Source organism: Chanodichthys erythropterus, chromosome 5 (genome assembly GCF_024489055.1).
Source record: "Chanodichthys erythropterus isolate Z2021 chromosome 5, ASM2448905v1, whole genome shotgun sequence".
Lineage (NCBI taxonomy): Eukaryota > Metazoa > Chordata > Actinopteri > Cypriniformes > Xenocyprididae > Chanodichthys > Chanodichthys erythropterus.
This window is the reverse complement of record NC_090225.1, coordinates 6,212,500-6,226,324: the sequence shown is the minus strand read 5'-3', so window position 1 is coordinate 6,226,324 and position 13,825 is coordinate 6,212,500. Positions and strand designations below refer to the sequence as shown.

Below are 13,825 nucleotides of genomic sequence, written 5' to 3'. Positions count from 1 at the left end.
TCTCTATTTCAGAAACTTCAGGTTCTTAACATTTATGATATTTACATTTCTCAAATTTGTGTCTTTATTTATATATTCAGGTGAAGGTAACATTCCAGAAAAATTTAAGATGTATTTTAAAGTAAATTCACAGGTTCACTGTCACTTATAACTTGTCAATGTTCAGATTTTCATCTTCCTAAAATTCTCACTTAAGTCAATTAATACTCTATACGATTTAGGAGTATTAAATTATGGAATGGTTTATCCCATCTAGCAGAAAAATGTTCTTCTTTAATATGTTATAAAAGATGTATAAAGAATCATTTTATTGCTGCTTTGTAATTGTGCTTTTTTTTGTTTATTGTGCTTTATTTTGTTTATTATTGATGTTTCATGTAATTTATGCACCCTATATGGTTTGTTTTGGAGTATATTATTATTATTATTTTATATGTTGTAATTAACTTGTTGCAGATATATACATTTATATAAATAAATGTATATATATATATAAATGTATATATAAATAAATGTATATATATATATAAATGTATATATATATAAATGTATATATATATATATATATATATATATATATATATAAATGTATATATAAATCTATATATATATATTTAAATATATAAATATATATAAAAATTATTTATATATGTATATATATATATATATAAATGTATATATATATATATATGTATATATATAAATGTATATATATATATATATAAATGTATATATATATATATATAAATGTATATATATATATATATAAATGTATATATATATATATATAAATGTATATATATAAATGTATATATATATATATATATATATATATATATATATATATATATATATTTTTTTTTTTTTTTTTTTATTTATTTATTTTTTTTTTTTAATTTCACATTTTGTGTTTTTGTTGTTTAGGTGGAGGCTTTAAATAAGCCCTTTGGGTTTTCTACCCCTCCCTGCACAGTATATGGATTGTACTTTTTGTTTTTATTGTATATATTTTATATTTGTGCAAATGAAACCTAACTAAACTATGAAAAAGTCTGGGAAATGTATGTCAAATAATTGTCACCCCTCTTTTTGAGAATAGACATGAAAATACTTTATTCAAATTTAAACGGTTGTAATTCAAGAATGCTTTGGAGTACAGAGCAAAGTTTGGTCTTGTTTTAAAAAAGACACTCAGATTATGGCTAAAGTGAAAGCACACAAAAGTATGAAAAAGTTATAAAAGTTTAAATTTACTGTAAATCAAATGTACTGTATTAAACATTTGTTATTTTATGTCAAATTTATATTTGATCTAATATATTTTACTTTAAAATTGTTATCAAATGAAAGCCATATGTCTAACCAAGTTGTGTTCCAAATTTCAAGTTGATTACACAAAAATGATTTTATTTAAGCGTTGTACCAAAAATAGCCACTGGGTGTCACCAACATTCTATTGATTTTTTTTTTTTTATTGATTTTTTTATGTATTCTCCTGTAATATTTTTTTTAAATTTCAGTCCAAATATCACTTCTATCACAAAACATTTAGCAAATATGGAACTGTAAGACTCAAGACCTTTTTGACGATATGTGTTTTGTCAAAATTAAAAAAGGTTATTTATAAAGTAGTTAAAGTCCCCCCGTGGTGAAAATCAAGTTTTTAATGTTGTTTATATGTCTATGTGGTGTTTTTAATATGCTTTAAGACAAACCATGTGCAAATTCATAAGTCAACACCATTGCTGAGTATTTTCTATTTAAAACTGCAGTGAAAAAAATAGTCTCAAATCCACGGTTAGAAATCGCTGGTGTTTCTGACGTCACAAACCATCTTGTCGTGCCGGCGGGTTTAGCATATCATTAACCATGACCGCTCTGGAGCAGGAGAGTCTTTAGAGAATATATCTCTACTCCATATTTTTCTGTTGATATAAAAATCGGGTAGATTTGGCAATATAGCAGGTGTATGATATATATTACGACGTTATGATGAACTATATGCCTTTCTCCACTGACGTTAACATGTTCAAAGCGTTTCTAATGATACTGATTGTTCTGACTCGCGAATGGTAACATGGTTTGTGTATCAAATAGCTAATAACATGTTGCTAATGTTAATGTAGTCAAGCAAAAGGCTAATCATATTAATTACCGTTGTGTCTGACATTGTAAAGAGTGCATTGTGCAGAGTTTACCTCAGTAATAAGTTGGATCTCTGAGCTCGTGCGAGTGAGTGGAGGCGGGGCTAATTAGCATATTCATAGATCCACATATAATAAATGAGGCAAGGGTGTAGACTTACATTCAAGCTATTTTAAGTCATGAAGGAATTTTTTTCACAAGAAAAAAAAAAAATGTTTAAAGGTGTCATTTTGGTGATCAAAGATGAGTTGTAAGGGGGTAAAATTATTCACTACAGGGGGATCTTTAAAATAAATTTTGTAATACAAAACCACCTACTAGGGGAGGAGCTCGCTAAAAGAATTTAAAGTACTGTTTCCATGGTAATGCAAAGTTTCAAAACAGTTTTCACAGGAAGAATCTTAAGTTTTTACGCTTTAGAATGATACCTAATTTATGATGATTCCTAACGCTCTTTTTTTTTTTTCATTTTTGGACTGAATTCAGTTTCATTATATTTCAGCATAGTGCATCCAAAAAATTATGTATATTCATGTTAGAGTTTTTTTTTTTTTTTTTTAGACAAAGCATAAAAACAAAACACTTTTACAAACATCATAGAACGTTTATTACGTTTTTGACTTGTAAGAAGTCACAATATTTCAACGCACTCCACTGGATGAAGTGCATTCATATACCTTATTTATACCTCAACCAATCCAAACGGATTGATTTTTGTAGTCAACATAAATAAAAACAAACATATTTACATAAACGGCAAGAGACATGGCTCGGCTAAAGAACATGAACATGAAACAGGGATTTCGACAGTCACAGAAAAAAAAAAAAAAAAAGAACATTGGACAAACTGAACGGTCAAAACCAAATGCTAAATTAACAATAATGAAGCAGGCATCAATAAAATTGATTTAAACCAAGGACTGAGGAGAATTATTAGACGGGAAAGATCTGTTGGAAGGATTTGCCACAGTGATCTGAACAAACAGAATCAGCACTCGTTGCCGTCTTCACTGGGTAGGGTTCACAGATACAGGTTAAAAGGTGAAGGGTTCACAAAGTGGTCCCTGACGTGGATTACAGGGTCAAAGGTCATAATCTCATGTCCGTTCTGCAGCATATGGCCCGTTCAGGAAACACGCCAGTATTCACATACATACAGAAGCTGCTCCTGAAGGTGCAGAGGCACCCGGTGCTCTAGAGATCCAATCCGTCGCCACAATCCACTCTATCGCCATTCTCTCAAACTTTGACAACAATTCTTAGGAAAAAAATGTCCATAGAAGTTGAAAAAAGTCATAAAAAGCAGTTACTATACAGAAAATTCCATCATATACAAAAGAAATTTCACTCCCTCTAATCAAAATCGGTAAGAAAAATCATACAATCAGTCATTACCTGATGTGTTACAATTAAGGGTGTGTGCTGAATATTTGGTCGAAGTGATTCCTCCAGCTGTATCCTTTCTTATTGTGTGATTAGTCAAAGCACTTCTTTCTTATTCAGAATTTTCAGGAATTTTTTTTCTAAATGACAGAAAATACAGTAAACTACCTTTCCGGGTGCTAATGACATGAAGTATTTTACAGGATGATTTTTAAAGTCTCGGTTCTAAGTCTCATACTGACCGTCGCAAACGTGTCATGCGTGTCTCAAAGTCCAGCTTAAAGGCAGTTTGAATATTTCCACATCCACTCAGTCATATGCAAATTCATGTTCATCAAGTAATGCGCACTTTAGCCACTAACACTGCAACAGCGAGCGGCTCTAATGCCTCTGAACTTGTGCGTTCGGTCTTGAACGAGCACCTTTAAAGCACACAAAGCCTCTCTTGCTTCGTATTTCAGCCTATTTACATTAGAGGAGAAAAGGAACTCGTTCAGTTTTCCGTTAGGACAGGAACGCACGCGTCACGCAACTTCCTGTTTAAGACATGCAGAGTGAACGGCGTCCAAAGGAAGGTCATTCATCAGCATTCGTTAGCACTGGAAAAATAACAACTCTCTCCTCCTACGGCAAGTGTGTGTGGGATTGTGATTGGTTGACTAGGAGTTGAAAGAAATGCAATTAGGGGCATAAGTTACTGAATGCCCAAATGCCACAGTGGGCGGCGATTTAATTCAGTTTACGATGTGTGTGATTCCAGTTGTAGAGGTTTGTGTAATGATCTGTTTAGTTGGGCTCAGTTTATCTGTACAAAAGTGTGTGAATGATGTGCGTTGCAAGAGGTGGTGACTGGTTGTGTTTGTCATCCCGCAGATGAGGCACAGTATGTGTGTGTCTTAGAGGGGGAGTTCTAGTTTGATGAAGATATCTGCCGTGATGGTCGTCCTGCAGACGAAGCGCTGTACGTTCGTGTGCGTTGTCGGATTCTGCAGGGCACCTCCAGCTCCTGGAATAAAGGGGACTCTGTGATTTCTGACGCCTCTGGGCGCTCCGCGGGCACTCGGGACAGCATACAGTGCACCATCTGTGCCTGAAATGCAAACAGATACAATGATATTAGTGTGCGGAATGATTCATAATATCTCTTTTATAAAGAGGCCGACTGACAACAGCATACACTATGGGGTCTCGGCACACTTCCGAGGGGACCGCTGGATGGCTTAAAGGGTTAGTTCACCCAAAACTGAAGATTCTGTCATTAATTACTCACCCTCGTGTCGTTCCACACATGTAAGACCTTCGTTCATCTTCAGAACACAAATTAAGATATTTTTGATGAAATCTGAGAGGTATCCGACTCCTTCACAGACAGCAATTTAACCACCACTTTCAAGGTCCAGAAAGGCACTAAAGACATAGTTAAAATAGTCCATGTGACTACAGTGGTTCAGCCTTAATGTTATGAAGCGACGGGAATACTTTGTGCACAAAAACAAAACAAAAATAACGACTTTATCCAACAATGCCTTCGGTGTCATTCTCCTACACTGTTTACGTTCTCTCTTCCAGGTTCTACGTCAGAACGGCAGCTCAGTATTGGCCAACGCTGTTCACGTGAGCACCATGACACATGCGTGTGATGCTGACGCAGGAGCCGACCAATAACGAGTCGGCGTTCTGACGTAATGCATGGAAGCTCTGCAATGTGTCTTCAACGTAAACTGCGTAGTGATTTTTATTTGTTGTTGAACCACTGCAGTCACGCCAACTTGTTTAACGATGTCTTGAGTACCTTTCTGGACCTTGAAAGTGGTGGTTAAATAGCCGTCTATGGAGGAGTCAGAGAGCTCTCGGATTTCATAAAAAATATCTTAATTTTTTGCTCCGAAGATGAACGAAGGTGTTACGGGTTTGGAAAGACATGAGGGTGAGTAATTAATGACAGAATTTTCATTTTTGGGGGAACTTACTCTTTAAAATTATTTGAAAAAAAAAAAAAAAAAAAACACTGAAAATGTATTTATTTTTCTCCCCTTAACTATTGTTTTTAATGAAAAACAGTTCTTGCATGTCTGGAATCACTAGATTGTGGATAATTAAATTACACATATCAGCACTCCAAGTTTCTGTTAATTATGTAATATGGGTAATATATATTAGAGTTATAGTTCTGGTTATGTTATAAAGGGGTCTTCAAACCACTGGGTTGTAGTATTAGTTTGAGTACTGTCTGTATGAAGGAATAACCCAAGTCAAGCCCATTTTCCATTCTCACAACAGTCATGGCTGCAAGTTGAGGAGTTGATTTATCTGTCCAAAACAGACATTCCGACAAGGAACTCACATTTCAAAGTAGAATAACTGGTTATAGCATTATTTTTCGGTGAAAGAAGTATGTGAACTGAACATGTTTCCTATATATCTACAAACATATGGCATTTTTATGCTTCAGTACAGTCAAAACAAATTGCATACAGCACCTTTAAGGCAACATTTTCTGTAAAGCTGCTTTGAAACATGTATGCATTGTGGTACATTCTAGACAAAAACAACATATTTACTATTCTAAATTTAGTGTTCTAAAACAGGTCTGACAACTGCATTCTGCTGCTGTGTGAATGAAATCAAACATTATGCTGAATATGCTGATGTTGTGATTGTAACCTTGCACCTATAGGGGGCACAAGAAGTGCCTTTTCATCTCTAGGATTTCCCAATTGTACGGTCACCTCCCACTGCCATTGCAAAATACCCAGCAGTATAGGCACACAAACAAACTTACTTCTAGGATATTGGCCTTGCAGAAAGCAGCAGGAAACTGTAGGGCTCTGACCTCTGTGAGAGTCTGAAAGAAAATCAGTGAGATGTTTGCCATTCAGTACAATCTAATCAAATATTCTATTTATAATCACATGAGTATACTACCGTTCAAAAGTTTGTTTTTTTTAAGAAATTAATATTTTTATTTAGCACTGATGCATTAAATCGATTAAAAGTGACAGTTAAAGATAATTATAATGTTACAAAATATTTCTATTTCAAATAAATGCTGTTCATAATGACAATAAGAAATGTTTCTTGAGCACCAAAAATCAGCATATTAGAATGATTTCTGAAGGATCATGTGACACTGAAGACTGGAGTAATAATGCAAAAAATTCAGCTTTGTCATCATAGGAATAAATGACATTTAAAACAGAAAAGGGTTATTTTAAATTGTAACAATATTTCACAGTATTACCGTTTTTGCTTTTGTTTTTTAAAATCAAATGCAGCCTTGGAGAGCATTAGAGACTTCCTTCAAAAACAAAAAATATTACCGCCCCCAAACTTTTGAATGGTAATGTGCTTACATATATGCGGTCTTACCCTGACTCTCTCCATCTGGGTGCGGAATGGACAGAGAAGCTCAAAAAGAATCAGGCCAAGAGAATAAATGTCCACCTTGTGAGAATAAGAATTCCCAGACAGCTAAAGAGGGAAAAAGGAAGAGAAGAGACAAACAGGAGTCATTTTTAAATAAAAATATTCTACATGTTAAAAAAAAAAAAAAAAAAAAAAAAAAAACCTTCTGCCAAGTAGAAATCGGATCATTTTCCTCTGCTCGTTTTATGCTTAACATGCACCAGCACTGTTTTCACACTAAATTGTGTATAGTTTGTGCAGAGGGACTGGAACTGACCTGTTCAGGGCTCATGTAGAGTTTGGTGCCCACTTGGCCAGTGTGACGGGCATAGACTGGCATTGGTGTGAGGGTACTCAGCTCCTCATCGTCTTCCTCCTGATCCATAGCAGTGACCAGTCCGAAGTCTCCCACCTTCACCACGTCATCCATTGTGAAGAAGATATTAGATGGCTGAGAGTGAAAGAGAAAGAAAGGAAATGAAAGAGCAGTTTGCATTAGAAAACCCCTCACTGCAATCACGTTTTATTTTCAGCATCCTACCTTAAGATCTCTATGCATTAGTCCTTTGCTATGGAGGAAATCCACAGCTTCTGCAATCTGCAGGAAGATGTCCAGACACTGAGTGTGCTCCCTGAGCTCAGGCAGACACCTCTGGGCCATCCAGTCCTTCAGGTTCTCCTTCCTGCACAGCTGCATCTGAATGTACAAGTAGACCTTAGGTGTGAGCGGGGGCCGCGTGGCAGGGCAGGGGGTGCTGGGAGCCAGGCTCAGAGAGGTGGGCCTTGATGGTAAGTTAGAGGGTGGTCCCACTGATGTACTACACTGGGGTTTGGAGCCAGGCTGTGAAAGGCACGCAGGTGGCACAGGTGTACTTTCGCTGAGGTCACTGTCATTGTCCTGGTGTTCACAGCCTGAGTCCTCGAATACGATATCGAAGGAGGAAGAAGTACAGTCGCCATGAGCAACTGTGCGGGGAGGGCAGAGCTCAAAAGAGTGGGGGGAATCCGAGACCTCCAGGACAGCGTCTGGGTCGGCCTGACTGTCACGCTCTGACATCATACTGTCTGGTCCCAAGCCTTCCACACACACCTGATCCCCGACGCACACGCTCGTGTCCCCGCCAGCAGCACACATGCATGAGGAATCCACCGGAGAAGGAGTGGTCACAGGAACCTTGACTGAGAAGGCCTCCATGTGGTCAGGAGAGCTCAGCAGCCAGTCAGCAGTACTGAGGGGAAAAAAGAGATCCTTCCCATTAATGTCTTAGCTTCACTAAAATACATCTGATTTAAATAATGTATATATTTAGATAAATGAAAGACGGATAATAGACAGATAGACAGATAATAGATTGTTAGACAGACAGATGATAGTTAGATAGACAGACAGATGATAGATAAGACATAATGAAACATTTTAGATCCAAGTACAAAATATATATTTACTAGAGTCGTTTTCATTACTCTAACAGGTCCAGAAATCATATCTTTAAAAATTCTCTGGCTAGCCATGACTGCAACAATCCTGTATTTATCACGACTGTATTTATGTTCAAGAGCATTTTGCACACCTGGCGTCTTTGAGCCAGCGTTTGTCCATGTCCTCCTGCCAGCCCTGGGGCGGACTCTCCTGCCAGGCGTTAAAGTAACGAATGATGCCTTGGTGTTCCAGCTTAGCCAGAGCCTTTACCTCTCGCATGACCTTCTCACGAGCCAACTCCCTACAATCACAATCCCGGCATTAAACACAACACCTGTATCCCAACTGATGCTTTTTATGAAGCATTGATGTTTTTGTGTTGACTGTTACCTGTTGGGAAGACGGATCCTCTTGATGGCGTAGTTGCAGTCATCCACCTTGTTGCGCGCCTCAAACACAACACCAAATCCACCACGTCCCAAACACTGAACTGGCTCAAAGTCTGTCAAATATCTGATACATACAAACAAACAAACAAACACAAATCAGTTAGGAATAAATTAATTTGGACTTTATGTTCTACTTATCTAAATCACAACTTAAAAAGGACAACTGTATGTTGTGCAATAAAACAGCTGTGTGTCGGCGTCCAAATGAGCTCAACATCAGAGCATGCAGAGTCTAAAACACTAAAACTAAAAGAGTTATGTACCGTAATTAGTAATTTAAAATATCACTTGAAAACAATCGAAATTCAAACAACAAAGAAACTGCACAGCAAGAGCACTTGAGTCATAAAAGCTGTGCATTTACCCCTGAGAATTTAAAAGTAAAATATGATCACGATGCCATCTGTGCATTCCACATTCAGCAACTGCAAGTCTCTAATGTACCATGTGCAAACAAGTGTAATCTATTTTAAGAAATGGGTTTGAATTTCCTTATTTAAAAGAGGAACTCCAACTGTTACTCTTACTGAGGCATTTGTAACTTAATTTAAGAGGTAAAGTCTGTCATTCTAACAGCACCAAATGGAAGTGTTATGCATCTGAGCAGGACACTGGCTCAACCAATGGTGTGAGTTTAGAGTTATGTATTACATGTGTTATATTATCTGGAACTTTCAGATCATTGTCATTAAAATTACCAATACATTATTGATTAATCATTAATGTTAATAACACCATACGCAAGTAGCCCATATCTAATTTAAATATAGTTTAAGGACATATATTTTCAGTTTCCTATTCATATTTTAATGCATTTATTCTTAACATTTGATAAACAGAATTAATATATGCTTTTTTCCCACATATAAACATTAATCAACACACATATCACATATGTGGTCAGAAACAGAAGCTCAAGTATGCTTGCTTGACCTGCGATAACCAGTGAGGTTCATTCTTGCGCGTTACGCAGCATGTTTGAGCTTCGGCAAGAACCAATGAGGTTTTGTTCTCACACATCAAGCAAGTTCGGTTGAGCTTCTGTTTATGTTCACTGATCAGTGTTTATGTGAATAAAAGCCTAAATTCAATCTGTTCATCATATAAATCTCTTCAGAAAATTTGGACTAAACCACTCAATTCATATGGGATTAGTTTTACAATCTCTTTATGAACTTTTTGAAGCTTCAAATTGGTAGTTGCATAGCTGTCCATGGAGGAACAGAAATTGTTCAGATTTTATTTAAAATATAATTTGTGTATCAAAGATAAATGAAAGCCTTACGGGTTTGGAATGACATGAGTGTGAGTAACTGAAAACAATTTCTCTCATTTTTGGGTGAACAATTTCTTTAATTGATTAAATGACCAAACATAACTAACTGAAATAATATTTAACCCTCCTACACCAACAATAGTCCCTAAATCAATATTAACAACAATATGAAATTCAAAGTGTATGCTCAATTACCTAGAAACATATTCACAAGGACGTGTCTCTGTGACGACAACTTCTTTGGGCTCTGTAACATCCAGTTCAAACTTGTTGTCAGTTTGACACTGTGTCTCTGACTCCTTCCGTTGCTGCACAGATGAATTAAGAACAGTGCAACATGCATGACTTTTAATATTAATTTCACACTATAATAAGCATGAGATCATTTGTGTGTATTGAACAGTTTTTGTTTACCCGCACGTATGTTGTGGGTGGATGGAAGAACTTGCGGACTATGTAGGTGGTGGCAGCGATGCAGAAGATGATGGTACCCAGAATCTCCTTCCACCATGGCAGCAGCAGCACAGGATCTTTCCTTCTCACCGGTGACCCCTCTCCATCCTTCTTCAGCAGAACACTTACTGCCGTCTCATCACGCCGGTTACGATAACGAGGACTGTATGGAATGTAGTATCCATTATCTACATTTGGAAACCGAGAAGAGGGTGATAAGTTCATGTTCTCTCTAAAACAACATGTTCACAAACGGTCAAACCAAGTGTCCAAATGGCCTGAAGGACAGTTCTTACCATATGGATACTGCAGTATTGACAGAGCTCCATTACTGTACTCCTCATGAGAAAATTTATCATTATTCAGACATTTATCAAACTCCTCAGAGCCCACCAGAACTGGAGTACGGGAAGGGGAGTCTAGGAGGAAAGGAACTAGTGTTATTGACAACGTTGCTCTAGCTTTAGTGCATTATATTGTGTGTATTTGGTGAAATATACTCACGAATGAGGGGTTTCCATTTGACTATAGGTGGTGGCATCATGTCCGTGTTACTGCCCCAACCATTAAGACCTTTGGCCTTTGATGGAAACTTCTCTGAGATTCTCACAGAGGACTGAAGATACAACTGACCCTGAAACATCCCTTTAAATGGAAAGAGAAAACACATTTTTGATTCACATTACATGTCTCTATTTCTCTAGAAAGACTGCCGTTTACACCTGGTCTCAAATGCATCTCCTGTGACAGGATTTTGTCAATGCAAATACTACCGTTTCTTATGCTCACAAAATGCTGCATTTATTTGATCAAAAATACAGAAAAATACAGAAATGCTGTGAAATATAACCATTTAAAATAACTGTTTTCTACTAAAATATATTTTAAAATGTAATTTATTCCTGTGGTAACAAAGCTGCATTTTTCAGCATCATTACTCCAGTCTCCAGGAGTCACATGATCCCTCAGAAATCACTCTAATAGGCTGATTTGCTGCTCAAGAGACACTTAATATTATCAATGTCACAAACAGTTGTGCTGCTTAACATTTCGTGGAAACTATGATATTTGTTTCAGGATTCTTTGATGAACAGAAATTTCAAACGTACAGCATTTATTTAAAACAGAACATTATTTCAAATAATGACATTTATAATAACTTCTGTTACATTCATTTATTGACCCCCCAAATTTTTTGAACAGTAGAATATATAAATTTAGTTGTGCATTTTAAATCAGATTTTAAGCAGAAGGCTCGTTATTTCAGCTGAGCAGAAATTTAAAGTGAGCTTTTTGAGTGAACAGCTATTTTATTGTACAGCAAAAGTTACAGTCAAGGTTGATTGACAGGCCAGTAAGCAGTTCTTCCCTGTTGCCCAGGATGCATCAGGACCCATTAGCATTGACCACCTCCAAATGTAACTTAAGTGAACAGATCACAAAAACATTTGGGACACCGTATATACACATGTATTTAGACCTGACTACTTTTGATCGATTCAGCCGATACCAATTTCAATACCAGATGTAAACAGGGTCTCTTACACATTCATGCTTGTAAAACAAACACATCAAGTGCATGTTACCCAGGTAAACGCTGGACTCTGTGGCCCCGCGGGCCTCCTCCATGATGTCATCATCCTCCTGAGCCTCAGTTTCGGTGTGGGAGTTATACGTGGTGTCATCGAACAGACTAATAGGTGTGACCTTCCCCCCTCCTACTAACCACGCAGAGGCAATAGGTGTGCAAAACTTCACAAAGAGGAGAGAGAGAGAACGAAATCATGAGAAAGGATTAATTGTGGATTTGTTTAGTAACCTAATGGGTTGAGTTGTAATACCTGATGCTCCCAGATCAGCTGTCCTTCTGGTTTGGTGCTGAAGGCCATGACTTTCCAGTCCGGCACAGAAACCTTAATGACCAGGTCTAAGCCCTCTACCTGAGTGTGCGAGTTTGGATGCGTATTAGCATGATTTTTGGTTTGTGTGTCTGTCTCCTCCTGGATGACACGCTGTGCTTCACGTCTGACCTCTCGCCATGTCTCCCCATTTGAAGCCTCCCCCTCTAGGAAGTTGAGATTGGATTGAATCTCAGGGACAAATTTCAGCTCAAAGTTTCCCACGCTGAAGTTCCATCTAGAGAAAACAGAAAACAACTGGCATTTTACGAGGATGACTACTATTCTGCAATTGTTTGTCAGCATCAAGCTGCCAAGCTGTGCAATGTTGATACAACCCAGCGTACTCTGCATCTAATCTACCTCCGTTTCATTTGTAAGATCAAAAGCAAGGTCACATGAAGCGCTCAACAGAGCGCGAGCGAAGCCAAAGCCTGCGGGTATTTCTTACTTCTCAAACCCGTTGCGAGGCCTCACAGCTCTGACAGTTTTCTGTGTTCTCTGGAGTAACAGTACGTCCTCTGGCTCTCCTTCCTCGTCCCCCCACCGACTGCAGCCCACCGCTGAACAAATATACTTTAACTACAGAGGAAGAGAGAGGGAGGTTAAAGCTGACAACCAATACTACAATATGATAAAAGAGTTTGCAGAGTGCCACAAAAGCACATCAATCATTTATTGTTCTAAAAAACAACTGAAAAAAAAAAAAAGAAAAAAAGAAATCATCTGTTTGAGTTACCTTGCCGCTGTATGCACCAAGGCCATACGTGGTGAGGGACTTGCCCCCTACAAGCACAGTGTCCTCTCCGATGCGGTACGAGGAGTCCAGAAGCGACTCCACACTGAAGGGAACAGCCTCCATACTCTCCCTGTCCCTGTTCCACTGGAACAGAGCTCCGTCCAGAGAGGGAATGAACATCTTGTTCCCAAAAATCTGATGAACAGAAAGAGGTCATGTGAATTTTATTATTATTTTTGATCACATTGTTGTTGTAAATTAGTTGTAAAGTGGCACATGATTTCTTCTTAGGAAATATTTCATGTTTCCGATCACCAGCAGCAGGGAGGGTACAATGAGCAGACCATGATGGATAGAGACAAGGGGACAGACAACACTGAGACTTTGACCAATCAGCTATGAGTCTGTGTGTGGCATTATCACACTGTATGCCATTAACATTTGGCGCTCTGTCTACTGTTGTCTGAAGAGTTACACAATCCTACATGTCCTTAATGGATAAACATGAACAATTGGACAACACACACCAATAATGAGAAAAGGCCTTTATATAATGGTAATGTAACTGACCCTAATCCAAAAAGTGATCTCAGCTCAAACAGACATACAGAAGGGGGGGAATGAGATCACCAACTTCCTGTTGTGCTTAATCTAACC

The 13,825-nt window shown here is 37.5% G+C and overlaps 1 protein-coding gene across 1 annotated transcript in view; it reads right to left on the bottom strand.

The window, feature by feature from the left end:
- Positions 1 to 2,742: 2,742 nt before the first annotated feature.
- eif2ak3 (eukaryotic translation initiation factor 2-alpha kinase 3) overlaps positions 2,743 to 13,825 on the bottom strand; it is a 40,171-nt gene continuing 29,088 nt past the window's right edge. The window contains exons 3-17 of the mRNA XM_067385096.1: positions 13,169 to 13,363; positions 12,881 to 13,011; positions 12,373 to 12,667; positions 12,118 to 12,283; positions 11,036 to 11,176; positions 10,828 to 10,950; positions 10,493 to 10,719; positions 10,274 to 10,386; positions 8,744 to 8,866; positions 8,505 to 8,654; positions 7,475 to 8,162; positions 7,211 to 7,384; positions 6,898 to 6,999; positions 6,311 to 6,373; positions 2,743 to 4,618 (exon numbers count right to left, since the gene is read on the bottom strand). Coding sequence (XP_067241197.1) covers positions 4,439 to 4,618; positions 6,311 to 6,373; positions 6,898 to 6,999; positions 7,211 to 7,384; positions 7,475 to 8,162; positions 8,505 to 8,654; positions 8,744 to 8,866; positions 10,274 to 10,386; positions 10,493 to 10,719; positions 10,828 to 10,950; positions 11,036 to 11,176; positions 12,118 to 12,283; positions 12,373 to 12,667; positions 12,881 to 13,011; positions 13,169 to 13,363 — 2,871 coding nt within the window. The 3' untranslated portion in view covers positions 2,743 to 4,438. The remainder of the gene's footprint in view (positions 4,619 to 6,310; positions 6,374 to 6,897; positions 7,000 to 7,210; positions 7,385 to 7,474; positions 8,163 to 8,504; positions 8,655 to 8,743; positions 8,867 to 10,273; positions 10,387 to 10,492; positions 10,720 to 10,827; positions 10,951 to 11,035; positions 11,177 to 12,117; positions 12,284 to 12,372; positions 12,668 to 12,880; positions 13,012 to 13,168; positions 13,364 to 13,825) is intronic.